The sequence below is a fragment of the Centroberyx gerrardi genome, chromosome 23, assembly GCF_048128805.1.
Source record: "Centroberyx gerrardi isolate f3 chromosome 23, fCenGer3.hap1.cur.20231027, whole genome shotgun sequence".
Classification (NCBI taxonomy): Eukaryota; Metazoa; Chordata; class Actinopteri; order Beryciformes; family Berycidae; genus Centroberyx; species Centroberyx gerrardi.
This window is the reverse complement of record NC_136019.1, coordinates 912,592-937,879: the sequence shown is the minus strand read 5'-3', so window position 1 is coordinate 937,879 and position 25,288 is coordinate 912,592. Positions and strand designations below refer to the sequence as shown.

At 46.9% G+C, this 25,288-nt stretch overlaps 1 protein-coding gene, 2 non-coding genes and 1 pseudogene across 3 annotated transcripts; 2 read left to right on the top strand and 2 right to left on the bottom strand.

Moving 5' to 3' along the window:
* Nucleotides 1-434: 434 nt before the first annotated feature.
* Nucleotides 435-540, top strand: LOC139919845 (U6 spliceosomal RNA). Its single transcript, XR_011785009.1, has one exon. It is a non-coding gene; the product is annotated as a U6 spliceosomal RNA (small nuclear RNA).
* Nucleotides 541-4,095: 3,555 nt separating this feature from the next.
* On the bottom strand, nt 4,096-4,202 carry LOC139913133 (U6 spliceosomal RNA). The gene has a single exon (XR_011784702.2). It is a non-coding gene; the product is annotated as a U6 spliceosomal RNA (small nuclear RNA).
* A 4,951-nt stretch (nt 4,203-9,153) lies between these two features.
* Nucleotides 9,154-9,222, top strand: LOC139913132 (U6 spliceosomal RNA; annotated as a pseudogene).
* Nucleotides 9,223-11,877: 2,655 nt separating this feature from the next.
* LOC144543533 (uncharacterized) lies at nt 11,878-13,638 on the bottom strand. The gene is made up of 3 exons (XM_078291658.1): nt 13,467-13,638; nt 12,651-13,375; nt 11,878-12,519 (listed from the first exon to the last, which is right to left on the bottom strand). The coding sequence occupies exons 1-2, from the start codon at nt 13,628-13,630 to the stop codon at nt 12,652-12,654; spliced, it is 888 nt and encodes a 295-aa protein (XP_078147784.1). The 5' UTR covers nt 13,631-13,638; the 3' UTR covers nt 11,878-12,519; nt 12,651.
* Between the last annotated feature and the right edge of the window lie 11,650 nt (nt 13,639-25,288).

Here is a 25,288-nt window from a genome sequence, read left to right as displayed (position 1 = left end):
CTCTCTCTCTCTCTTTGTGTGTTATCTCGTCCTCACAGAGGCGACAGCAGGCATGAATGGTGATCGGTGGGGGGTAGTTGGGGGATTTGAGTCCCTCCAGGAGGAATGTGGGAGGAGGGGAAGTGGGAATTTGATCCTTTTGTTGACTCTCCTGCAGCTCACCAATCCTCAGCGCCTGACGTAGTGGCTGCTTTGCATAGATGTCCCGTCATGCGTTTCAGCCCCTACCGGAGCAGTTTGGACCTAAAGCGGGTGAAATTTGGTGCAGTTCTCTCATCAGAACCAGCCTTCCTATGATGCGGTACTCTATTTATGTCTGGAAAGCCTGATGCGGTACTCTATTTATGTCTGGAAAGCCTCATTAAGCTGACACCATATTTTGGACAGTATCTGGAGCTCACCCTATATATACCCCAGAGTTCCAGGGTGCTGTTGTGTTACTCCGGTAGCACATATACTAAAATTGGAACGATACAGAGAAGATTAGCATGGCCCCTGCGCAAGGATGACACGCAAATTCGTGAAGCGTTCCTTATTTATGCCTCATTTTGCCGTTAAAATCATCTTTTTAGCTTCAAAAATGGTTGAGATATGACTTTTTAAAGTTTTTCCATGTTGTTTTGGGTTGTTGAGGAAATAGCGCCCTTAGTGGCGGCTTACAGGCCTTATTAGACCTGCTAAGGACAGAAAATGTCTCTTCCAGAAAGCCCCATCCCTCTGGATTTAACTGTTTATTAGCATTATTGTTATTTTCAAGGGAATGCAGCAAGAATCTTCGCCAAAATGCCGAATTTTCGAGTGTCAGTCAATGCAGCATGAATCTCCCACCTCTGTAACAAAATAAAAGACATTTTCAAGAGAATGCAGGAATACTGTAAGAATCTCCGCCAAAGTCCCGAATTTCCCAGTGTCACTGAATGCAGCACACATCTCCCATGTGTGCAACAACAAAACCCAAATTTCCGAGAGAATGCCGAAATGCTGTAAGAATCTCCGCCAAAGTTCCGAATTTCCCAGTGTCACTGAATGCAGCACACATCTCCCATGTGTGTAACAACAAAACCCAAATTTCCGAGAGAATGCAGCAATGCTGTAAGAATCTCCGCTAAAGTTCCGAATTTCCCAGTGTCACTGAATGCAGCACACATCTCCCATGTGTGTAACAACAAAACCCAAATTTCCGAGAGAATGCCGAAATGCTGTAAGAATCTCCGCCAAAGTTCAGAATTTCCCAGTGTCACTGAATGCAGCACACATCTCCCATGTGTGCAACAACAAAACCCAAATTTCCGAGAGAATGCAGCAGTTCTGTAAGAAACTCCGCCAAAGTCCCAAATTTCCGAGTGTCACTGAATGTCACGTCTCCTTTGTCTGCAACAAATGGCAAATGTTTTCATCAAATTGGAACGATACAGAGAAGATTGGTAATGGGCCAACCCATTACATTAAATCTAATCTTCCCTGTGTCGTTCCATTTTTTTCATCAAATTGGAACGATACAGAGAAGATTGCTAATGGGCTAACGCATCAATCTAATCTTCCCTGTATCGTTCCAATTTTTTTGAATCATTCCATTTTTTTCATGAAATTGGAACGATACACAAAAAAAATTGGAACGATACGGAGAATATTGCTAATGGGGTAACCGTTAAATCTAAATCTTCCCTGTATCGTTCCATTTTTTTCATGAAATTGGAACGATACAGAGAAGATTGGTAATGGGTTGACCCATAAATCTAATCTTCCCTGTATCGTTCCAATTTTTTTGAATCATTCCATTTTTTTCATCAAATTGGAACGATACACAAAAAAAATTGGAACGATACAGAGAAGATTGGTAATTTGCAAACCTGTAAATCCAATCTTCCAATTTTTTTGTATTGTTCCATTTTTGTCATCAAATTGGAACGATACAGAGATGATTGGTAATGGCAAAAATGTTCCCGTTTGTCACTGTGACATTTGGGAACATTTTTGACATTTGGGTTGACATTTGGGAACATTTTTGACAAAATATCTGCATTTGAATAGGCTGGAACTGGTTCTGCAAACATTTGGATTGCTGGAACCAGTTTAGGATTCAAGAGGAGCCTCTATTATGGAACATATTTCAATTTCACATTGATAAGACAATATCAAGTCATTTCTTTGGTCTATGACATTTGGGAACACCGACCCCCCATTCAAATGCATGCTAAATGTCAGAATGTAAGGAATTGACCATGCACTGATCACATGCGGTCTGTGTGCCTGCGTCTAGTTAAGGCTATTTCACTGGATTTTGACCCTTTATACTACAGCAAGGACGTTGCAACCTTTTCCAACTGAAAGTTGGTGTCACAGTGTAGAGCTGACACGAAGTCGGTGGTTCTGGATACATGTTAAGGTTCCTTAAATACGTGCACAAACCTGCACAATATTAGGGAATGACTAAAATCTGACATTTGGCACACTTTTGAATGGGGCGGACAGGGTTCCCAAATGAACAATTGCAAATGTCAAAAATGTTCCCAAATGGACACAGACATAAGGAAACTGAAAGGTCAGAAGGCCTCCAGAAGGCCATTTCACTGGATTTTGACCCTTTATACTAGAGCTAGAAAGTTGCAACCTTTTCCAACTGAAAGTTGGTGTTACAGTGAAGATCTGACATAAATTTGGTGGTTCTGGATGCATGTTAAGGTGCCTAAAAAACCTGCACAAATGTCAAAGGGTCGGCAGGTTTCCCTTGTGTCAAAGTTGACATTAGGGTTATGTGAATATTATATTTCAAATGTGCATATTTTCTCAAATAAAGGTCCCAGAGACCCCAGACCCCATTTGGAAACATTTTTGCCATTTGGGTTGACAAACGGTAACCCTGACCCCCCATTCAAAAGTATGCCAAATGTCAAAATATAAGGGCTATTTTGACATTTGGCATACTTTTGAATGGGTGGTCAGGGTTCCCAAATGTCAACCCAAATGGCAAAAATGTTCCCAAATGGACACGGACATAAAAATTTTCATATTTGCACATTTTCTCAAAGAAAGTTCCAAGAGACCCCAGATTTTGCACAGGCAGTGTGGGCATGGCCTAGAACAATCCCACGTGACCAAATCCCCTCTGCGGCAACAAGAAAAACATGAGGTTTATTTGGAATAATCAAGTGAGGATGGTGTGAGGATTGAGTAGTTGTACAGCCCCTGTCAAATTTGGACAGATTGGTTACAATTTTTTTTTTTGACACTTGGCACACTTTTGAATATCACAAATATTGACCCAAATGTCAAAAATGTTCCCGTTTGTCATGGTGGCACGCAAACGCCCCCCTTAGGATCTGGCGCGTTCCCGTATGTCAGGTTTGTTCCCATTTGTCATGGTGGCGTGCAAACGCCCCCCTTAGGATCTGGCACGTTGGCGCGGCGCGTTCCCATATGTCAGGATTGTTCCCAATTGTCACCATTCAGGGTGTGCCAAACGTCAAGCACATTGACACCGTGTCACAATTTTGACAATGGCAATACATTTCCATTCATTTTTACTGACAAATGGGAACACTTCCCTTGCCTTTATCGTTCCAATTTTTTTGAATCATTCCATTTTTTTCATCAAATTGGAACGATACAGAGAAGATTGCTAATGGGGTAAGCTACAAATCGAATCTTCCCTTTATTGTTCCAATTTTTTTGTATCGTCTATTTTTTTCATCAAATTGGAACGATACAGAGAAGATTGCTAATGAGTTAATCCATAAATCTAATCTTCCCTGAATCGTTCCAATTTTTTGGAATCATTCCATTTTTTTCATTAAATTGGAACGATACAGAGAAGATTGCTAATGGGTTAACCCATGAATCTAATCTTCCCTGTATTGTTCCAATTCTTTTGAATCGTTCTGTTTTCTTTCATCAAATTGGAACGATACAGAGAAGATTGGTAATGAGCTGACCCATTAGCAATCTGCTCTGTATCGGTCAAAGTGAGCCTCATTGACAGGTTGTTGAAGTGGTCACGGTAGGCGTTTCTCACAGGCATTCCCACGGCACTGCCGTCTCCGGAAGCCGCTGCACTCTTCCGGTTGTCGTCCGCCGTGCCGCGGGGAGCGCTTTGCGAAAAAGATGGAGCGCTTCACGGATTTGCGTGTCATCCTTTCGTAGGGGCCATGCTAATCTTCTCTGTATCGATCCAATGTTATCATATGTACTGCCTGGGCAAGTACATTTCAACCCCCAACGTTGCCTGCTACTTAATCCCCCCCAGGCAGAAGGGCCCCCTTTACGCGGAGCAACAGCTGAGGTGCTTTTTCACTAGGCGCCACCCATTAGCATCTGCGGGGAGAAGCTCTTTCTGTTGTAGACCTCTGCTTAGATGAGTTTAGTTTGAAATGGCAACTTCTTTCGGTATGTTTGTGAATTTGACAAAGTGGGCAAGACCAGAGTGGCACAGACACTGGAAGAGGGGCCGGAGCCCAGCTCGGCCTCCAAGCCTGAGCCTGCACTCGGGCCCTAAGCCCAGCCCATCCCCTCCCAGGACACGCCCTAGGGCTGCTCTGAGCGAGGCCCCTCTGCCTACATCCCAGGCTTACCCCTTAGGCTTGGGGGTGGGGGGAGGGGACTTTGCAAGCAACCCTTTCACCTTGAAAAGTGCACAGCCACAAGTTTTTGCATGTAAATCTTCCTTTGCTACTGCAAAAGACCTGCGAATAGGACAAAGCATGTAAACCTGAGTGCAGAGAAGCTTCCCACCTTTTCAGGCTGCTGAGATGGCCAGGGCAAGTGTCCTTGACAGATTACCAGATAGTTCAGGTCATTTTTCAGGGGGCAAGGAGACAGAGGAACTTAAGCACGTTTGGCAAAGCCGTTACGCTGAGTAAGTTTCAAAGGTTCGGAGACAGAAGAGTCTCGGCCAAAGGCCCGAATTTCCCAGTGTCACTGAATGCAGCACACATCTCCCATGTCTGCAACAACAAAACCCACATTTCCGAGAGAATGCTGTAAGAATCTCCGCCAAAATGCCGAATTTCCCAGCGTCAGTCAATGCAGCATGAATCTCCCACCTGGGTAACAAAATAAAAGACATTTTCAAGAGAATGCAGGAATACTGTAAGAATCTCCGCCAAAGTCCCGAATTTCCGAGTGTCACTGAATGTCACGTCTCCTTTGTCTGCAACAAATGGCAAATATTTTCATCAAATTGGAACGATACAGAGAAGATTGGTAATGGGCCAACTCAGACATCTAATCTTCTCTGTAGCGTTCCAATTTTTTTTTAATCGTCCCATTTTTTTTCATCAAATTGGAACGATACAGAGAAGATTGGTAATGAGCTGACCCATATAGCAATATGCTCTGTATCGGTCAAAGTGAGCCTCATTCACAGGTTGTTGAAGTGGTCACGGTAGGCGTTTCTCACAGGCATTCCCACGGCACTGCCGTCTCCGGAAGCCGCTGCACTCTTCCGGTTGTCGTCCGCCGTGCCACGGGGAGCGCTTTGCGAGCCGGCCGCTTGGGAAAAGATGGAGCGCTTCACGGATTTGCGTGTCATCCAAGGAGGTTCTATATTAACTGGAGGATGAACGGAAAAATGGCCGCCCATTCATTTGAACGTAAGCTGCTCACCCAGCGCATACGCCAAAAAAAAAAATTCTCTTCCTGGTTTACTTCCGTGATGTGCGGCCCGCGGGTCATGCGCAGTAGTGTGCAGTAGCGCGCCCACGAGCGAGCTAGCGAGCCCAGTCGCGCTCTCGTCATCAAGTGAGCAGGTCGGGAGCGAGCAGCTGCAGCTGGGAGGGAACGGACAGTTTGGTGGGGGAGGGGCGAGCAGAGCGGAGAGAAGGAATCTCCTAAAATTAAAATCTAAAACTTTTTAGATGTCAACTTTTGATTACTCACCAGTCAATATTATATTAAATATTATAATATGAATATATATATATATATTAATACAATTAATATTTATATTAATAGTATAATTAATTATATTTATATATTAATTAAATGTATTATATAATTATATTAATATTTATATTAATACATATTTTAAGTATTCAGCCAGTAGTTGCTAGAAGTCATTTGCTTGCAACTCTAATTTCCATGTCACTATTCCATTGTGAGACGTTGTTAGACTAGTGATACTAATTTGACAGTCTTAAGTTTGTATTAAAGATAAAGATGTCATCACTGTTGTTATTACTAGGCAGGTTTCCCCAAGCATATCTGCTCATTCAATCTTATCATGTTTACATTTCTCCCAAGCTTGACTGAAGCTGCACAGCATGGACCAACTTCATGAGTATGCATGTTGTGTTGCCTGATGTTCACACAGTCCTACCTGCAGCTGTCTGCTGGACACAGCCTGCAGAACCAATGGACTGAAGTACACAAGATCAAACCCATGTCATGCTTGATGAATTTGACTTTACATTCTGACATTTAAATGCAGCTTCAGTTCCTTGCTATTTTTATTTGAGTTACTTAGACGAACCATGTAATGAAAATCATGAGTTGGCCCTGTAGCATTTACAGCACTTTGCTGTGGTAGTTTGACAAGATGTCATCATACAGTCAGAGTTTATCATTAGTCTGTCAAAGCTAAGTCGACCTGGTTCACTTCCCTACACAGCAGCCACACACTTCTGTTTAGAAACACAGTGCAACTCTGACTGGCAGCTAGACTCAGTCACTACCATGCAGGCAGGTTAACCACACAGCACCATACAATACTGTCATGAAACTGAATTAGAAATCGCGTACAGGTGAAGTTATTTAAAATCGTTTATTTAAAAAAATTAAAAGAGCATAAAGTTAATTCACAACGAAATACAAAAGTGATGAATAGCATGACTAGTTGGGTTCGCCAGACAGACATGTGGAATACATGTAGGCTAAAAACAAGGCTAATATAGTTAGCTTGCTGTCTACATCTCCGTGTCATGAACAAGCACAGAAAACACACCTAATCCCAAACCTCCGTTTTCGGTGATCAGTTCTTATCTGTACATATTAAATACCGGTGGGCTACTCATGTAAAATACTTCATATTTTAATAAAAGCGAAGCCGGACTGTACAAACACAGCTGACAGACGGAGCAGCAGCGGAAGCAGGAGGCTCGTTCCCGATGCAGAGCTCAGAGGCGCGTGCTTTGCTCGTACCCTGAGGTGACGTCACCCACAAAAAACAGTGTTTTATACGGCTCTGAGTAATTTTTAAAAAAAATCGGCCTTCATGGTTAAAAAATACATAATTCAAAGAGTGTTTTAAGGTCTTGTGTGGTGTTGTAGGTATCTTCTGAACAGTTTTAGAGGACTGTCTTTTACAATGGCCGTCTATGGGAAAAAAGCTTTTTGGGCCGCAGGTGAATTTTAGGCTGCAGTACCACCGTTGGCCACCATGTCAAACTGGAAGCAAGGCTGAGATCTGACGCCTGGGGGCTGTTGCAGACATGGCGAGACGTGTGTTGCATTCAGTGACACTCGGAAATTCGGCGGAGATTCTTACAGTATTCCTGCATTCTCTTGAAAATGTCTTTTATTTGGTTACCGAGGTGGGAGATTCATGCTGCATTGACTGACGCTCGGAAATTCGGCCTTTTGGCGGAGATTCTTACAGCATTGCTGCATTCTCTCGGAAATGTGGGTTTTGTTGTTGCAGACATGGCGAGATGTGTGCTGCATTCAGTGACACTCAGAAATTCGGCGGAGATTCTTACAGTATTCCTGCATTCTCTTGAAAATGTCTTTTATTTGGTTACCGAGGTGGGAGATTCATGCTGCATTGACTGACGCTCGGAAATTCGGCCTTTTGGCGGAGATTCTTACAGCATTGCTGCATTCTCTCGGAAATGTGGGTTTTGTTGCTACAGACGTGGGACAGTTGTGCTGCATTCAGTGACACTCGGAAATTCGGGATTTTGGCGGAGATTCTGACAGTATTCCTGCATTCTCTTGAAAATGTCTATTGTTTTGTTACCAACATAGTAGCATTCACTGACACTGGGAAATTCGGCATTTTGTCGGAGATTCTTACAGCATTGCTGCATTCTCTCGGAAATTTGGGTTTTGTTGTTGCAGACATGGGAGATTTTTTCATTAAAAGGTTTGAAATCTCAGTCACTACTGAGGCAACAACTTTTACACTGCTCAGCCAAAATCTTATTGGATTGAATTTTTCGCCATATTGAATTTTCTGAAAAACCTACTTTTGCAAGCTTCACCTAGACTGTATTGTTTTACATTCATGAATGTAAAACAATACAGCAAGTGTTTCATATTACTATTTCTCTCTCTCTCTCTCCCCCTCCTGCAGTCAGACGCTACAACAGCGCCTTTGCTGGCAGGTTTGTGGAATTGCAAGATATTTTTGAATAAAAACAACCAAGCAGACAGTTTTACTTCCTCCTACAAACCACCACAGCTGAAAATAGCTGTGAACATGAATGAACACTGTAATTTAGCCCAGTTTACCCCCACCAACACACACCATGTGGATAATGTTCTGAATTACCAGTTTGAGCTCTACAACAGAAACCAGGACAGGACAGCGGACAGGATAAACAGGTTTAAAAGCCAAAAGCAGCATTTCCATTGTATTCAGCTGGCGGCTCACGGTAAATTTCAAGCTCGTGCGATGCTATATTGTGGTTTAGTCCTCTGAACCAAGCTTGTCTCGTCTTCGAGAACACAGAGCAGGAAGGAACGAAGCGACCACATGTTGGTCTCTCCCTCTCTCTTTGTCTCTCTCTCTCTCTCTCTTTGTGTGTTATCTCGTCCTCACAGAGGCGACAGCAGGCATGAATGGTGATCGGTGGGGGGTAGTTGGGGGATTTGAGTCCCTCCAGGAGGAATGTGGGAGGAGGGGAAGTGGGAATTTGATCCTTTTGTTGACTCTCCTGCAGCTCACCAATCCTCAGCGCCTGACGTAGTGGCTGCTTTGCATAGATGTCCCGTCATGCGTTTCAGCCCCTACCGGAGCAGTTTGGACCTAAAGCGGGTGAAATTTGGTGCAGTTCTCTCATCAGAACCAGCCTTCCTATGATGCGGTACTCTATTTATGTCTGGAAAGCCTGATGCGGTACTCTATTTATGTCTGGAAAGCCTCATTAAGCTGACACCATATTTTGGACAGTATCTGGAGCTCACCCTATATATACCCCAGAGTTCCAGGGTGCTGTTGTGTTACTCCGGTAGCACATATACTAAAATTGGAACGATACAGAGAAGATTAGCATGGCCCCTGCGCAAAAAATGCTGCGCATTCTTCTCTGTCCGCCCGCCCCCGACCGCGCGGCGGACGGTCCGCGCGTCACGCCGGCCACCGGGCGCCCCCGCCGCCATGGCGCCGTGCGCCCGCCGGCTGCTTCCCCCGTTCCCCACGACCGTCTCGGCCGCTTCGCGGCTCCGAATACGGAACGCCACCCGACCTTGTCGCCCCGAAAGTAAGACAAAGTAAGACAAAGTAGGATAGCCGTCAATCAGCGAGATGCCGAGCCCCCCTTTATGCAAAGTAGCCACGCGGCCGGGCGAGCGAGAGTAAACAGCGCAGCCAGCGGTGCGGTTTCTCCTCCAGAGAAGAGAATGAATTTGATCCCGTTATCACGTTTTATCAAAGATCAAATAGATATTATAAGGCTTTTTATTGCAATTTTATTATATTTGACGATAGATAGATGGATAGATAGATAGATAGATAGATAGATAGATAGATAGATAGATAGATATGAAGATTGTATTTCTTGCAAAGATCTCTGACTTTCCTGAACACAATAATAATGAGGGACGGACAGACAGCACAGGGATAGAAAATGAAGAATATTTATTTTTAAAACACACACACACACACACACAACAATAAAAATGTCTGTTAAATGTCTGTTACACACACGCCACACAACAATAAAATTGTCTAAAAATGTCTGTTACACACACTGTCTGTTTGTATTGTTTTTGTTTTTGTTTTTTTGGATTAATCTTTCTCCTCCTCCTTCTTTCCTCTCCTCTCTGCCAGCCACAGCTCTACGGACATACAGCTGTACTGAGCACAGAAGCGCTCCCCCTTGTGCTGGCTGTGCCCGTAGTCTTTCTGCTGCGGCTGGCCACACAGGTGGCACCTCCTCAGCTTGTGCGCTTTCCTCTTTTGGGGGGGCTGGCCGCTCTTCTCCTCCTCCTCCTTCTTCATCCACTTCTTGTTCAGCTTCCACAGGGTGGTCCTGGGGATCTTTCCCAGGTCCTCCGGCTTCCTCTGCTGCCCCAGCCACTGGTCCACCGTCCTTCCGCCCGGGCCTTCTGAGGAGGTGCAGAAAAAGAGGCCCTTGTAGTAGGCGTGCCCGGTGTCCACCCTCCTGGGGAAGCCGCAGATATCGCAGGGGGCTCCAGGCGCCTTCTGGCTCCCGGGGTTGGCCCGCTGCTGGCGGAGGAGCTCCCTGTCCTTCTCTTCCCTCTTCTTCCTCCTGTAAATGGTGCACCTGGTGGGCTGCTTGGGGGGTGCAGGAGGAGGTGGCGAGGAGGTGGAAGCCACGGGAAGCGGCGAGGAGGTGGAGGTGGAGGTGGAGGCCATGGGAAGCGGCGAGGAGGTGGAGGCCATGGGAAGCGGCGAGGAGGTGGAGGCCACGGGAAGCGGCGAGGAGGTGGAGGTGGAGGTGGAGGCCATGGGAAGCGGCGAGGAGGTGGAGGCCATGGGAAGCGGCGAGGAGGTGGAGGTCTTCCTCCTGGAGTTGGAGGTGGAGGGCCGCCGCCTGGTCTTCCTCTTGGGCGAAGGAGGCGAAGGAGTGGGTGAGGGAGAGGGGGAAAACTTCAAGGAAGCCGTCGTGGTCTCTTCCACCGGGCAGTAGTCCTGGTCAGAATCACGGCTCATGTCAGACTCTGAAGTCTCAGACTGAGAGACTGAATGGAAGAGAAAGCATAAAAATGAGTCATTAATGTCATTTTTAGGTGTCAAAAGTTGAAAGTGAACAGTAGTCAGTCATGTCAGATACACACCTTCTGTTTGAGGCTCCAGGTGCTTTTTTTTTTCTTGAGCCTTTTTTGGTGCCATCCTCCCTTCCTGTTGACAGACATGTAGAAACAAATTTAATGTGGGTTTCCTGTGTCAAAGAGGCAACAGTAACAGTTACAAAATCACATTTTCTTGAAAAGTTAGAAATGAAAGAAAGACTCACCTGGTGAAATAAATATCAATGAAATGATGTTGAGGATGATGCTGTTCTTTTGGTTTGTCTGTCTGTGCCCAGGTCAAGCCGTTTGTTTATTTGTATGGGTGGTGGGGGGGGTGGATCTATGAAAACCTCCACTGTATCCTCAGCCAATCCTTGTCAGATCCCTCCCCTGTTAGCACCTGGTCAGACCCCCCCCCCCTTAGCACCCAGGCACCTTCCCGTCTCTGATCTATGGGGGCATTGACCCCCGTCAGCCCGCACACTTCCTTGCTCCCGTAGATCAAGGACGACGGGGATTAACAGGGGATTAACAGGAAACAGCAGGAAACCTATGATGTCCTTTCCCACCCTCCGTGGGTGGGTGGGTGGGTGGGACGGGGGAGGAAGGAGATCAACAGGGACAGCAACACCTCACCTGTGTGGGTGTGGGTTTGTGTGAACTGGTCATGGCTGGATTATACTGTGATTGTCCTTAATACTCAGCAAAACCTCTGGGACTTGTCAAAGACCTTGTTCTACCATTTTAAGCCATTCCAAAGTCTGATTTTATTCAAATCTATGTCAACACTGTCTTATTCAATAAAAGAGGATATTTTTACATGCCAGGTTCTTTGTTTTTATTTCATCATTGTGAAATGACCTGTAAAAATGTGCATTTATTGAGTGACACATCTGTGAAGCTTGTATTGTGTACATTTTGGGGATAGAAGTCACTCGATGACAAAACACAACAGCATGCCAGATGTCAATTTCAACTTGGCTTTATTGTCATTACAAGACAAAGTTATGCTTTCAGCCTTTCTCTTGCTGTACTTGAACTGATACTGCTGACTGTCACATGTTGTAGGTACAAGTGCTTCTGAAACAAAGTTGTGTGGCCAGTCCACCATTCAACAATTATTTGCAGAGTGACATTGGATTCATGCTAAATATTCACATGACATGTGCTGTAGGTACAAGTGCTTCAGACTGTGAACTGCAACAAAGTTGTGTGGCCAGTCCACCATTCAACAGTTATTTGCAGAGTGACATTGGATTAATGCTAAATATTCACATGACATGTGCTGTAGGTACAATTGCTTCACAGCCATTTACATGACAAGTGCTGTAGGTACAAGTGCTTCAGAGCCATTTACATGACATGTGCTGTAGGTACAAGTGCTTCAGAGCCATTTACATGACATGTGCTGTAGGTACAAGTGCTTCAGAGCCATTTACATGACAAGTGCTGTAGGTACAAGTGCTTCAGAGCCATTTACATTATTGAAACTATTTACAAACTATTTACAATTTTTCATAAGTGCTGTGAGGGATATTTCATAAGTGCTGTGGCTGGCTGGCTGGCTGGCTGGCTGGCTGGCTGGCTGGCTGGCTGGCTGGCTGGACTCTGCAGACAACACAATTAACAAATAGCTGTTAGAGAGTGGCAGTGTAACAATTGCAGAGCAGTATTGACAAAAATAAAGTTCATGTCAAATGTATGAAGGAGGTAATGGTGTACAACATAAGACAAATTACCTTAAGGATCTTTCCTCCTTTTCTCAGCCAGCCATTCCTCCACCGAGCGGCCTTCAGCCCAGGAGCAGAAGTGCTCTCCTCCGTAGCGGCTGTGGCCATATTCTTTTGTTTTTGGCTGGCCACAGCGCTTGCACCGGAAGTGCTTGAAGGTCTTCCTTGGTGCCTTGAGGAGAGCACCCTCATCCTGGGACTGTTGTTGCTGGTGCTGCTCCCTCATTTTCCTCTGCCAGGCCGTGGAGCGCGGCACCGCTGGCTGAGAGGAGGCGGCAGCAGCAGTGGGGGCAGAGGAGGAAGCAGCAGAGGAGGAAGCAGCAGAGGAGGCCGCAGCGGTGGGGGCAGCGGAGGCAGCTGAGGCAGCAGCGGTGGGGGCAGAGGAGGCTGCAGCGGTGGGGGCAGAGGAGGCAGCAGCGGTGGGGGCAGAGGAGGCTGCAGCAGTGGGGGCAGAGGAGGCTGCAGCTGAGGTGGAAGGGGCGTCCGAGGAGGAGGAGGCCGCAGTGGCACAGAGGAGCTCATAGAGGGTCGGTGCCAGGGGCCCTCTGTGGGTGACAGCCTGACCAGTAGTGTCCTCGTGGAGGCGGTGGGCCAGAGTCTGGTCAGGCTGCACCGGCTCCGTCAGCAGAGCCCTCGATGCTGAGAGGGGCTCTGCTGCCTCCTGCGGAGCGCTGGGCCCCGGCACCGCCACGGAGACGGTGTCCCTCATCATTGCTTTGCTCCTCTCGTTGTGCCTGATGAAAAATAAAAATACAATTATTCATTCAGAATAATTCAGACATTCTTCCTGTCAGTCACAGTATGACATGCCAAATGAGGTCTTACCACTGCAGAAGGGTCCGGTGGTTCACATCAAAGAGCTGGATGGAGGTGCTCGTCATGAGGGCCTGGCAGTTCAGGATGTTGTCTCTGATGAGACTGTAATCCCTCATGACGGCACCCCAGCGGTTGATCCGGACCCCGGCGATGGTACGGCCCTCATGGTGCATGCGGCACAGCTCCAGGAAGATGGCCTCCACCAGCCTGCTGGCTTTCGGAGACTGTGCCGCACCCGCGCCTTGGCCCAGGAAGACACTGCACACAGAAGCGCCTCGTTAGACAGAGCGGAGTAAACAAACACAAAACAAAGCATTTGGGTTCACGTGCTGCCAACGCTTACCGCTTCGTGCTGTCCAGGCCAGGAGTGTGGGCTGGTCGGGAGGTCTTAAAGCGCCCCCTGACCAGCCTGTCCTGGTGGCGCGGGGGGAAGGAGACCGCCGCCCGGTCCCTCTCTGACAGCTTGTGCCAGAGGGCGACGATCTCCCTCGCCTGCCGCTGCGTCACGAAGGCCTGGTGACGCAGCTCCACGAGGGCGAGGGCCAGACTGACGACGTGCTGGTATCCGCCGTGACCGTCTGGCCCCATCGCATCCTGCAACAGAGGCCGGAGAAACATCATGAACACATGATCACAGTGACTAAAGGCACTTTGATAACAATAACAGAGGACTTCAGTGCACTTACGTCTTCCTCCTCCTCGGCCTGCTGCAGCTCCATCCCAGGGGCGTCATCTTGGGATGGAGCTGTGTGGGCAGGGCCCGACTGGGATGACGAGGCGGCGGCGGCGGCAGGAGCGGGAGCGGGGGCGGCGGCAGCAGCGGCAGCGGGCTGAGCCGAGTGGATGAGCTGGTGGTGGTGTTCCAGGAGCCGTACCTCCTCCGGCTCCTCCTCGAACCCCTCATCCAACTCATGCCCCCACTCCTCTTCAGCCTCGTCCATCCCATCCGGAGCGTCGGGATCCCTGCCCAGATCCTCCTGCAGCACGGCGCCCGTCTGGGAGTACAGGTACTGCACCCCAATCAGCTCCCCTGGAAAACACACACAGACAGACAGACAGACCGTTAGATCAGTCAACTTGGTGACAGCCTGTGTGCCCGCTTCAATAAAAGGAGCTCTCCCTGATGACTCACCTGTGTACTCCCTGGGCTTGGTGTAGTTTTCAACCAGCGTCTGACCCAGGAGTTCCTGGGTCAGCTGGTTGAAGCCGTGCTGCAGCCGGGCGCTGTAGCAACGCAGCGTCACCTTGCTGCCACCCTCCACTGCTGCCCTGGCGCGGTTCTCATTCCACCTGACCAGGCCCTCCAGCAGGTAAACCTGGAAGTGGAGGGCACTGGCTGAAGTGCCTGGGACAAGGAGAGGGGGGAGAGAGAGGAGAGAAAATAAGTTCAACACACCCAGCTGTTTGCATTTGCTTTTCCCTCTCTCTCTCAGCTTGAAAATGAAAATGCTTACCTGGAATGAACCGGCACTGGTGGAGGTGGAAGGACTCCAGGGAAGTGGAGCCTCTGGCGCAGCGGTAGACTGGGAGCGTGACCCCCCCCTTGGTCACCTCCCCCGTCTTGCAGTAGAGCGCCACTCCCTGGGGATCCTGGATGCAGTGGAGGTGGCGACGCTGCGTGCTCCAGATCTCCTCCATCCTGGCACGGTCGATGAGCGGGACGCCCATGGTGTCTGTCCCCTCCCAGAAGGCGTCCAGCACCTCCTGGAGGAGCCGCTCCGTCTCGTCCGCACCGCGCGTGCGGCGGCGACAGTGACGGGCGAGCTCCACGGCAGACAGCTTGATGTGGGCGTCCCTCCCCTCCTGGGACTGCTTGGCCTCTCTCAGGCGGGCGACGTCTCCGGCGTCCCACTCGAAGATGGCGAAGGAGAGCCTCGCCATGAAGAGGCCGTACAGCTGGTGGCTGTCGGTGGTCAAGCCCCGTGCGAAGCGCCGCATGAGGTGCCACACGTCCAGCCTGATGACCAGCTGGTCCCACTCGTGGAACATGGCCGCCGTCTTCGGTTGTCCCACGGCGGAACAGCAGTCCCGGTCCACGTACAAGACCTTCGGAGGGGCCTTCCCGGCTTCTCGGTACCGCCGCATCAGTCCGGCCGCCATGGGCAGAAGCCCGTCCCCCTCGGCGGCAGTGAGGACGGACATGAGCACCTGGCCGTGCTCGTTGCCCACGTTGGTCACCCAGGCGGCCGTAGCGGCGGCAGCGCCCGCAAGCTTCTTGGTCATCTGTAAAATGAGCACAGAGACGGCCGTTATGACACATTACATTAGACGGAATTAGTTAAAGTGCAGGCTTCTTCAAAGACATGGTCATGTACTCGTAAACAAAGCTTGCCTTCTTGGTGGAGTCCATCTTTAAGATGTCCCCGAAGATGGACGTCACCCTGGCCTTCGTCTCCTCGGCCCTGGTCAGGCAGTCCCTGACGTAGACCGCCATCAGCCAGGGGCTGCCGGGTACGGGGTGCATGGGTGGTAGGGACGGCGGCCGCGCCGCCGCCGCCACACCCGGCACGCGAAGCTTGCGGAGCACGGAAAGGTAGCTCATCGATTGTGCCATCCACTCTCTGGTGTGCTGCTCCACCAGACAAGCGCGGAGGCGAGCCGCACCGTTGCCCAGGGTGCGCTCCTTTAACTGCCCGACCACCACCTTGTCACAGGACAACCTGTGAGAGAAAAGTACAGAGAGAAGAACAGGCAATTAACAGGAAGGTCACGTCACAACTAAAATCAACTTGAAGAAATATTACAGTGACTCATTTCACTTTAGTATTTCATCGATTCATTTATTATTTATTCATTTCAATTCATTATCAACTTACTTGTACGTGAGAACAGCTGGGAACGCCTCCTGGTGAGCCAGGTCCAGCTGATCTAAGATGTCCTGCGCCCAGCCTGCAAACTTCCTCTGACAGGAACGGCATTCCAGGTACTCCGTGCCCATGAAGTACCAGCCGTCGCTGTCCAAGACCCTCCGGACGGTCTTGTAGAGGCCAGCGCCCGTCAGCTTGCGCCTACAGACGGGGCACACGAGCTTGCATGCCCACATCTTGTAGGGCAGCCACAGGAAGAACGGGCGCTGGAAGAAGGCGTGGGCGGAGGCGGGGGGCTGAGTGTACAGGGGCCGGGCTCCGGGGGGGAACCACCACAGGCGGAGGTTGGAGGTGAGGACGGCCTTCCCGTCGGCGGTCCTGGTGAACAGAGCCCGGCCCAGCCACTCCTGCTGCTCCTCTGGCAGCGTCAGCCTCCAGCTCTTAGGCAGCAGCTACAACACAGCAATATCAACCGGTTAATACAAAGAACTACATACACAATGTCAAAAATACAGATATTCAGCTTGACTGGGCGTACCTCTGCGCCGGAGACTGACGGCACTACAACAGGCTGCCCTCGTCTCTCAGCCGTGGAGCGGGTGTGATGGGGTGGGGCGTCCGCTGGTGGGGCGGCAGCAGGTGGGACGTCAGCTGGTGGGGCGGCAGCAGGTGGGACGTCCACGGCAACTGCAAAGGACAGACTCACAGTTGTCACTCTGTAATGTCATGTGCATATTGTTGATACACCAGTACTACACTAGAAGGTTGAAAAGCAATGGCATTAGTGACAGGTTATTCTTCAGGAAGCACAATGAAGAATGCTATACAAGCCAAATGAAAGAAAAGCAGGGTTGAATGACTGAAGATGAAATGCAATTAAGCGCAGGTTAGAAGTATAATGACAGCTGTCTACACTACAGACACAGTTTTAGTCAAATGGGATTATTCACAAGACAAGTACATGTTCTACAACACAGAGGGACTACACCAAGCCACAGTGGAAACACACAATGATTATTTACAAGAGAGCGTTAAGCCGTGATCAAGAGATGATTCAATGAAATGGTGGAAGCAGCCACACAGAATTCACCAGGCAGTTGAGCCGTGCAGATACAGGTAATGACCACATGAGGGCCACACTTACCTTATCCCCACTAATATTACATCCTTTCTTTTTGAGAGCTTAAAAAAAGGTTACACAAGTCACAATTATTCACAGATTTCACAGAATTTTTATTCATCATTGTGTGTGTGTGTGTGTGTGTGTGTGTGTGTGTGTGTGTGTGTGTGTGTGTGTGTGTGTGTACTCACGCTGAGAGTCGACCTCCATGGCGGCGGCGAGGAGCGCGCTGTCCGAGGGCTCGGCAGGGTCCACAGATGCAGTGCCTGCTTCCACACAGAAGAAAAACATACAATTTGGAAGATGGGCTTTTACAAGCTGTTGTACGTGTGTAAAGAACAGGAACAGGGCACTTACTCGGGGGAGGAGGAGGGCAGCTGCGCGTGGCCCGCCGGGGGGGGGGAGCGGCCGCCGTCTGCTCCTTGTCCCGGCCCAGCACGTAGCACTGCAGCGTGTGCATCTGGGACCCCACCACCACATTGTGCTTCCTCAGCCACCGCACAAAGCTACAGACATGACAACAACAAGTCAGAGCAGTACTTCACACAGCATCACACACATCATCTCTGCCATCAATTAATAATAATAACAGTAATACATTTAATTTGTAATTCACTTTTCATTAGAAGTACATCTCAAAGTGCTACAGAGGAAAGGAGAAATACAATAATTACAGACATGACCAAATCAGAGCAGTACTTCACACAGCATCACACACATCATCTCTGCCATCAATTACAATACTTACGTTTGACTCTCACCGCTGGCGGACTCGTACAGGGCCCTGTAGGTCTCCTGCGCGTGGACGCCAAACCCCACCAGCGTCTGGTCCAGGCCCCTCACAGGCAGAGAGCCCTCGCACATCCTACGGCTCCTGATGAGCGCCACCATCTCCGGGAAGAGCTGGCCGTAGGCGTCGAGGGCGTCTTTGTTGCCCATGAGGGGCGTCTGGGTGGTGTCCCCACCCGCTCTCTCCTTCTGGTGGGACGCCAGCAGGCCGCAGGCGTATCCCACGTCGTGGGTCAGCAGCCACTTGAATGTTTGACCCCGGTACTGGCCAAACTGCAGCTCGCTCTCACTGAGCAGCAGCTGGCGGCACGCGGGGTCTCCTCCGGCACGGAGGACGCGAGCCTTCGCCTGCTCCCTCACCGTCTCAGGCAGCTTCACCCTCCGCGCCTCAGATGACCCTCGCCTGCGGTAGGCTCGGGCCACCTTCGACGCTTCGGGCGAAGGCTTGAGGGTGAGCTTGCGAGACGAAGACTCGAACCGGAAAGCTGGGTGGAAATCCATTCTACACACATTACACAGAGATAGTTAATCGTGCTGGCATAACACCGAGAAAAGGGGCATATGTAAATTACCATTCGCTTCACCGTTCATAAAATGCTTAAAAGGCACTTTTAAGCATTTTATATGCCAACGTTACAGTCTGCCAACACTGCACACAGAGCGCAGACGATATAATGAACAAATATGTGTATTTTCGAAGTGTACTTTCATTGTGCAATAGCATTTTAACAGCTTTACGCACGTAACGGAGCTAGAAACAGCGGCAATACAAACGGGTGCGGGCGATTTCACGATCAATATTTGTCTGTAACCTTTACAAATGCTCATTAAACACCGTCAAAAACACGGCCAGTAAATCGTCATTTACACACAGAGGTTTCCGTGATTTTAAGAGTTTAAAATAGCATTAAAGCATTGGCATTAGTTAGCCCGTGGCGAAAAACGCACACGACGGCGAAACACACACACATATTTCGAGCTGTTTTTTACTCATGTCAGACAGTGAGATATAGCGTCCATGACTCTATTTTAAGATAGATATTTTAGATATATTTGAACTTGAACTTACTCGTTGAGATGTCGCAGCGTTGAAGTGCAAAATCAGAATGACGGGCTCCGCGCTGGCGGGGAGCAAGTAGCCAATAGCGGGGCGGATGACGTCACCACAGCCAATGGGAAGAGCGCTGGCCGAAAGTAGGACAAGCCAATGAAACGTTGCGAGATTTTTCCAAAAAGTAAGACAGGCCAACGGCGAGAGACTAGAGGCGGGACAAGCGAACTTGGGCGGGACTGTGAAAGTAGGACAAAGTAAGACAAGGGCACAGAGAAGAAGGGGCCGTACTAGGCGCAAGGATGACACGCAAATTCGTGAAGCGTTCCTTATTTATGCCTCATTTTGCCGTTAAAATCATCTTTTTAGCTTCAAAAATGGTTGAGATATGACTTTTTAAAGTTTTTCCATGTTGTTTTGGGTTGTTGAGGAAATAGCGGCCTTAGTGGCGGCTTACAGGCCTTATTAGACCTGCTAAGGACAGAAAATGTCTCTTCCAGAAAGCCCCATCCCTCTGGATTTAACTGTTTATTAGCATTATTGTTATTTTCAAGGGAATGCAGCAAGAATCTTCGCCAAAATGCCGAATTTTCGAGTGTCAGTCAATGCAGCATGAATCTCCCACCTCTGTAACAAAATAAAAGACATTTTCAAGAGAATGCAGGAATACTGTAAGAATCTCCGCCAAAGTCCCGAATTTCCCAGTGTCACTGAATGCAGCACACATCTCCCATGTGTGCAACAACAAAACCCAAATTTCCGAGAGAATGCCGAAATGCTGTAAGAATCTCCGCCAAAAGCCCGAATTTCCCAGTGTCAGTGAATGCAGCACACGTCTCCCATGTGTGCAACAACAAAACCCAAATTTCTGAGAGAATGCAGCAATGCTGTAAGAATCTCCGCCAAAGTCCCAAATTTCCCAGTGTCAGTGAATGCAGCACACATCTCCCATGTCTGCAACAACAAAACCCAAATTTCCGAGAGAATGCAGCAGTTCTGTAAGAATCTCCGCCAAAGTCCCAAATTTCCCAGTGTCAGTGAATGCAGCACACATCTCCCATGTGTGCAACAACAAAACCCAAATTTCCGAGAGAATGCAGCAGTTCTGTAAGAAACTCCGCCAAAGTCCCAAATTTCCGAGTGTCACTGAATGTCACGTCTCCTTTGTCTGCAACAAATGGCAAATGTTTTCATCAAATTGGAACGATACAGAGAAGATTGGTAATGGGCCAACCCAACACATTAAATCTAATCTTCCCTGTATCGTTCCATTTTTTTCATCAAATTGGAACGATACAGAGAAGATTGCTAATGGGCTAACGCATCAATCTAATCTTCCCTGTATCGTTCCAATTTTTTTGAATCATTCCATTTTTTTCATCAAATTGGAACGATACACAAAAAATATTGGAACGATACAGAGAAGATTGGTAATTTGTAAACCTATAAATCCAATCTTCCAATTTTTTTGAATTGTTTCATTTTTTTCATCAAATTGGAACGATACAGAGAAGATTGCTAATGGGCTAACGCATCAATCTAATCTTCCCTGTATCGTTCCAATTTTTTTGTATCGTTCCATTTTTTTCATCAAATTGGAACGATACACAAAAAAAATTGGAACGATACAGAGAAGATTGGTATTTGGTTGATAGGTTAGCCCATTAGCAATCTTCTCTGTATCGTTCCAATTTGATGAAAAAAAGGAATGATTCAAAAAAATTGGAACGATAAAGGTAAGGGAAGTGTTCCCATTTGTCAGTAAAAATGAATGGAAATGTATTGCCATTGTCAAAATTGTGACACGGTGTCAATGTGCTTGACGTTTGGCACACCTTGAATGGTGACAATTGGGAACAATCCGGACATATGGGAACGCGCCGCGCCAACGTGCCAGATCCTAAGGGGGGCGTTTGCACGCCACCATGACAAATGGGAACAAACCTGACATACGGGAACGCGCCAGATCCTAAGGGGGGCGTTTGCGTGCCACCATGACAAACGGGAACATTTTTGACATTTGGGTCAATATTTGTGATATTCAAAAGTGTGCCAAGTGTCAAAAAAAAAAATTGTAACCAATCTGTCCAAATTTGACAGGGGCTGTACAACTACTCAATCCTCACACCATCCTCACTTGATTATTCCAAATAAACCTCATGTTTTTCTTGTTGCCGCAGAGGGGATTTGGTCACGTGGGATTGTTCTAGGCCATGCCCACACTGCCTGTGCAAAATCTGGGGTCTCTTGGAACTTTCTTTGAGAAAATGTGCAAATATGAAAATTTTTATGTCCGTGTCCATTTGGGAACATTTTTGCCATTTGGGTTGACATTTGGGAACCCTGACCACCCATTCAAAAGTATGCCAAATGTCAAAATAGCCCTTATATTTTGACATTTGGCATACTTTTGAATGGGTGGTCAGGGTTACCGTTTGTCAACCCAAATGGCAAAAATGTTTCCAAATGGGGTCTGGGGTCTCTGGGACCTTTATTTGAGAAAATATGCACATTTGAAATATAATATTCACATAACCCTAATGTCAACTTTGACACAAGGGAAACCTGCCGACCCTTTGACATTTGTGCAGGTTTTTTAGGCACCTTAACATGCATCCAGAACCACCAAATTTATGTCAGATCTTCACTGTAACACCAACTTTCAGTTGGAAAAGGTTGCAACTTTCTAGCTCTAGTATAAAGGGTCAAAATCCAGTGAAATGGCCTTCTGGAGGCCTTCTGACCTTTCAGTTTCCTTATGTCTGTGTCCATTTGGGAACATTTTTGACATTTGCAATTGTTCATTTGGGAACCCTGTCCGCCCCATTCAAAAGTGTGCCAAATGTCAGATTTTAGTCATTCCCTAATATTGTGCAGGTTTGTGCACGTATTTAAGGAACCTTAACATGTATCCAGAACCACCGACTTTGTGTCAGCTCTACACTGTGACACCAACTTTCAGTTGGAAAAGGTTGCAACGTCCTTGCTGTAGTATAAAGGGTCAAAATCCAGTGAAATAGCCTTAACTAGACGCAGGCACACAGACCGCATGTGATCAGTGCATGGTCAATTCCTTACATTCTGACATTTAGCATACATTTGAATGGGGGGGGGTCGGTGTTCCCAAATGTCATAGACCAAAAAAATGACTTGATATTGTCTTATCAATGTGAAATTGAAATATGTTCCATAATAGAGGCTCCTCTTGAATCCTGAACTGGTTCCAGCAATCCAAATGTTTGCAGAACCAGTTCCAGCCTATTCAAATGCAGATATTTTGTCAAAAATGTTCCCAAATGTCAACCCAAATGTCAAAAATGTACATTTTTGCCATTTGGGTTGACATTTGGGAACCCTGACCACCCATTCAAAAGTATGCCAAATGTGAAAATATTGACTTTGGCATTTTGGTTTGTAAGTTGGATTTTCGCGAACTTTTTGAGGAATGCACCACTATTGGTGAGCCTTTTAAAAAATGTTCCCCTTTGTCACTGTGACATTTGGGAACATTCAAAAGTATGCCAAATGTCAAAATATAAGGAATATTTTGACATTTGGCATACTTTTAATGGGGTGGTCAGGGTTCCCAAATGGACAATTGCAAATGTCAAAAATGTTCCCGTTTGTCAACCCGTTTGTCAAAAATGTTCCCGAATGTCAGGGCTCCCGGGTGTCACCTCGTGGCCGGCCCGGCGTAGCCTGACAAACGGGAACACTGTCCCCGAACTTTGGAAAATCATATCTCGGGAACCGTGGGTCGGATCGGACCCAAGTTTTCCTGCGCGGGTCCCGGCCGAATATTAATGCGGATCGCGTCGGTTCCCGATTTTTCGGGGCCCCCGTTTGGGCGGGAAGGGAGCGTCCGTTTGGGGCGCGAAATTCCCTTACGCATGAATGGCCGGGGTTGCCAAATGTCAATGAGCTCATAAGGCAGGGAAGATTAGATTTATGGTTCGCTCATTAGCAATCTTCTCTGTATCGTTCCAGTATGATGAAAAAAACGGAACGATACAAAAAAATTGGAACGATACAGGGAAGATTAGATTTAATGGGTTACCCATTACCAATCTTCTCTGTAATGTTCCAATTTGATGAAAAAAAATGGAATGATTAAAAAAAATTGGAACTATGGCTTAACCCATTACCAATCTTCTCTGTATCGTTCCAATTTGATGAAAAAAATGGAATGATATAAAAAAACTTGGAACGATACAGGGAAGATTAGATTTATGGGTTAACCCATTACCAATCTTCTCTGAATCGTTCCAATTTAATGAAAAAAATTGAACGATTCAAAAAAATTGGAACGATACAGGGAAGATTAGATTTATGGGTTAACCGATTACCAATCTTCTCTGTATTGTTCAAATTTCATGAAAAAATGGAACGATACAAAAAAAATTGGAACGATACAGAGAAGATTGGTAATCGGTTAACCTATAAATCTAATCTTCCCTATATCGTTCCAATTTTTTCATCAAATTGGAACGATACAGAGAAGATTGCTAATGGGTTAACCCATAAATCTAAATCTTCCCTGTATCGTTCCAATTTTTTTGTATTGTTCCATTTTTTTCATCAAATTGGAACGATACAGAGAAGACTGCTAATGAGTTAACCCATAAATCTAAATCTTCCCTGTATCGTTCCAATTTTTTTGAATCGTTCCATTTTTTTCATCAAATTGGAACCATACAGAGAAGATTGGTAATGGGCTAACCCATAAATCTAATCTTCCCACCTTTTCAGGCTGCTGAGATGGCCAGGGCAAGTGTCCTTGACAGATTACCAGATAGTTCAGGTCATTTTTCAGGGGGCAAGGAGACAGAGGAACTTAAGCACGTTTGGCAAAGCGGTTACGCTGAGTAAGTTTCAAAGGTTCGGAGACAGAAGAGTCTCCGCCAAAGGCCCGAATTTCCCAGTGTCACTGAATGCAGCACACATCTCCCATGTCTGCAACAACAAAACCCACATTTCCGAGAGAACGCTGTAAGAATCTCCGCCAAAATGCCGAATTTCCGAGCATCAGTCAATGCAGCATGAATCTCCCACCTGGGTAACAAAATAAAAGACATTTTCAAGACAATACAGGAATACTGTAAGAATCTCCGCCAAAGTCCAGAATTTCTGAGTGTCACTGAATGTCACGTCTCCTTTGTCTGCAACAAATGGCAAATATTTTCATCAAATTGGAACGATACAGAGAAGATTGGTAATGGGCTAAGAAGAAATCTAATCTTCCCTGTATCGTTCCAATTTTTTTGAATGGTTCCATTTTTTTCATCAAATTGGAACGATACAGAGAAGATTGGTAATGGGCTAACCTATTAGTTAGGTTCCAAAATCTTCTGGGAAACTCTTGTTTGAATATAAGTTACACTGAACGTGCCGAAGCATGTAACGCTTCACGGCGTCATTATTATGTTTGCTGTAACAAATGACATGATATATTACTAAAACTTTTTAATTTTCTTGTCTCTCTTTTTTTTTGTAGGAATCCAAAATCTTCTGTTACCTGTTCTGCTGAGGAGAAAGAAGCTGTTTGAGTTTGGGAGTGTAACTGCTTCAGCTTTTAACTTTCCTGCCTTTTTTGTAACTTTAAAAAAAAAAAAAACTTGGTAAACGTCAGTGTGTCATAGTGGTAATATAATATTCATCTACCTCTACCTCAATTTTGGCGTCAACTTTGACATCCACCAATAAAGTCATTTATTGTCAGAAAAGAATGATTTGAGTCACTGAGTCTTGCTTCCCAATATTAAAAACTATTACAGTTTTTTCTGATTGCTTAGGCACTATCTTTGAAACTATAGGCTATTTTTGCAAAACTCTACACACTAACCACAAAACCTTACACCAAACCAGCAAAACATTATACATCTCTTGCAAAAGTAAACAATTCTTGCAAAACTCTTCAAACTCTTTTAAAACATTGTGTTTTTGCGTCAATACAGTACACACAAACCATCATTTGAATAAGCACACGAAGCACCAACTACGCACTGATAGTATAAATGAAAAACACTTGTGGCTTTTGCTTTTTCTGTGTGCAGGGCATAGCAGT

Coding starts and splice junctions, on each gene's coding strand:
- LOC144543533 (XM_078291658.1), bottom strand. CDS start 13,630: ATGCACCATGAGGGCCGTACCATCGCCGGGGTCCGGATCAACCGCTGG. Junction 13,376..13,466: donor CACCGGACCCTTCTGCAGTG/GTAAGACCTCAT, acceptor ATTTTTCATCAG/GCACAACGAGAGGAGCAAAG.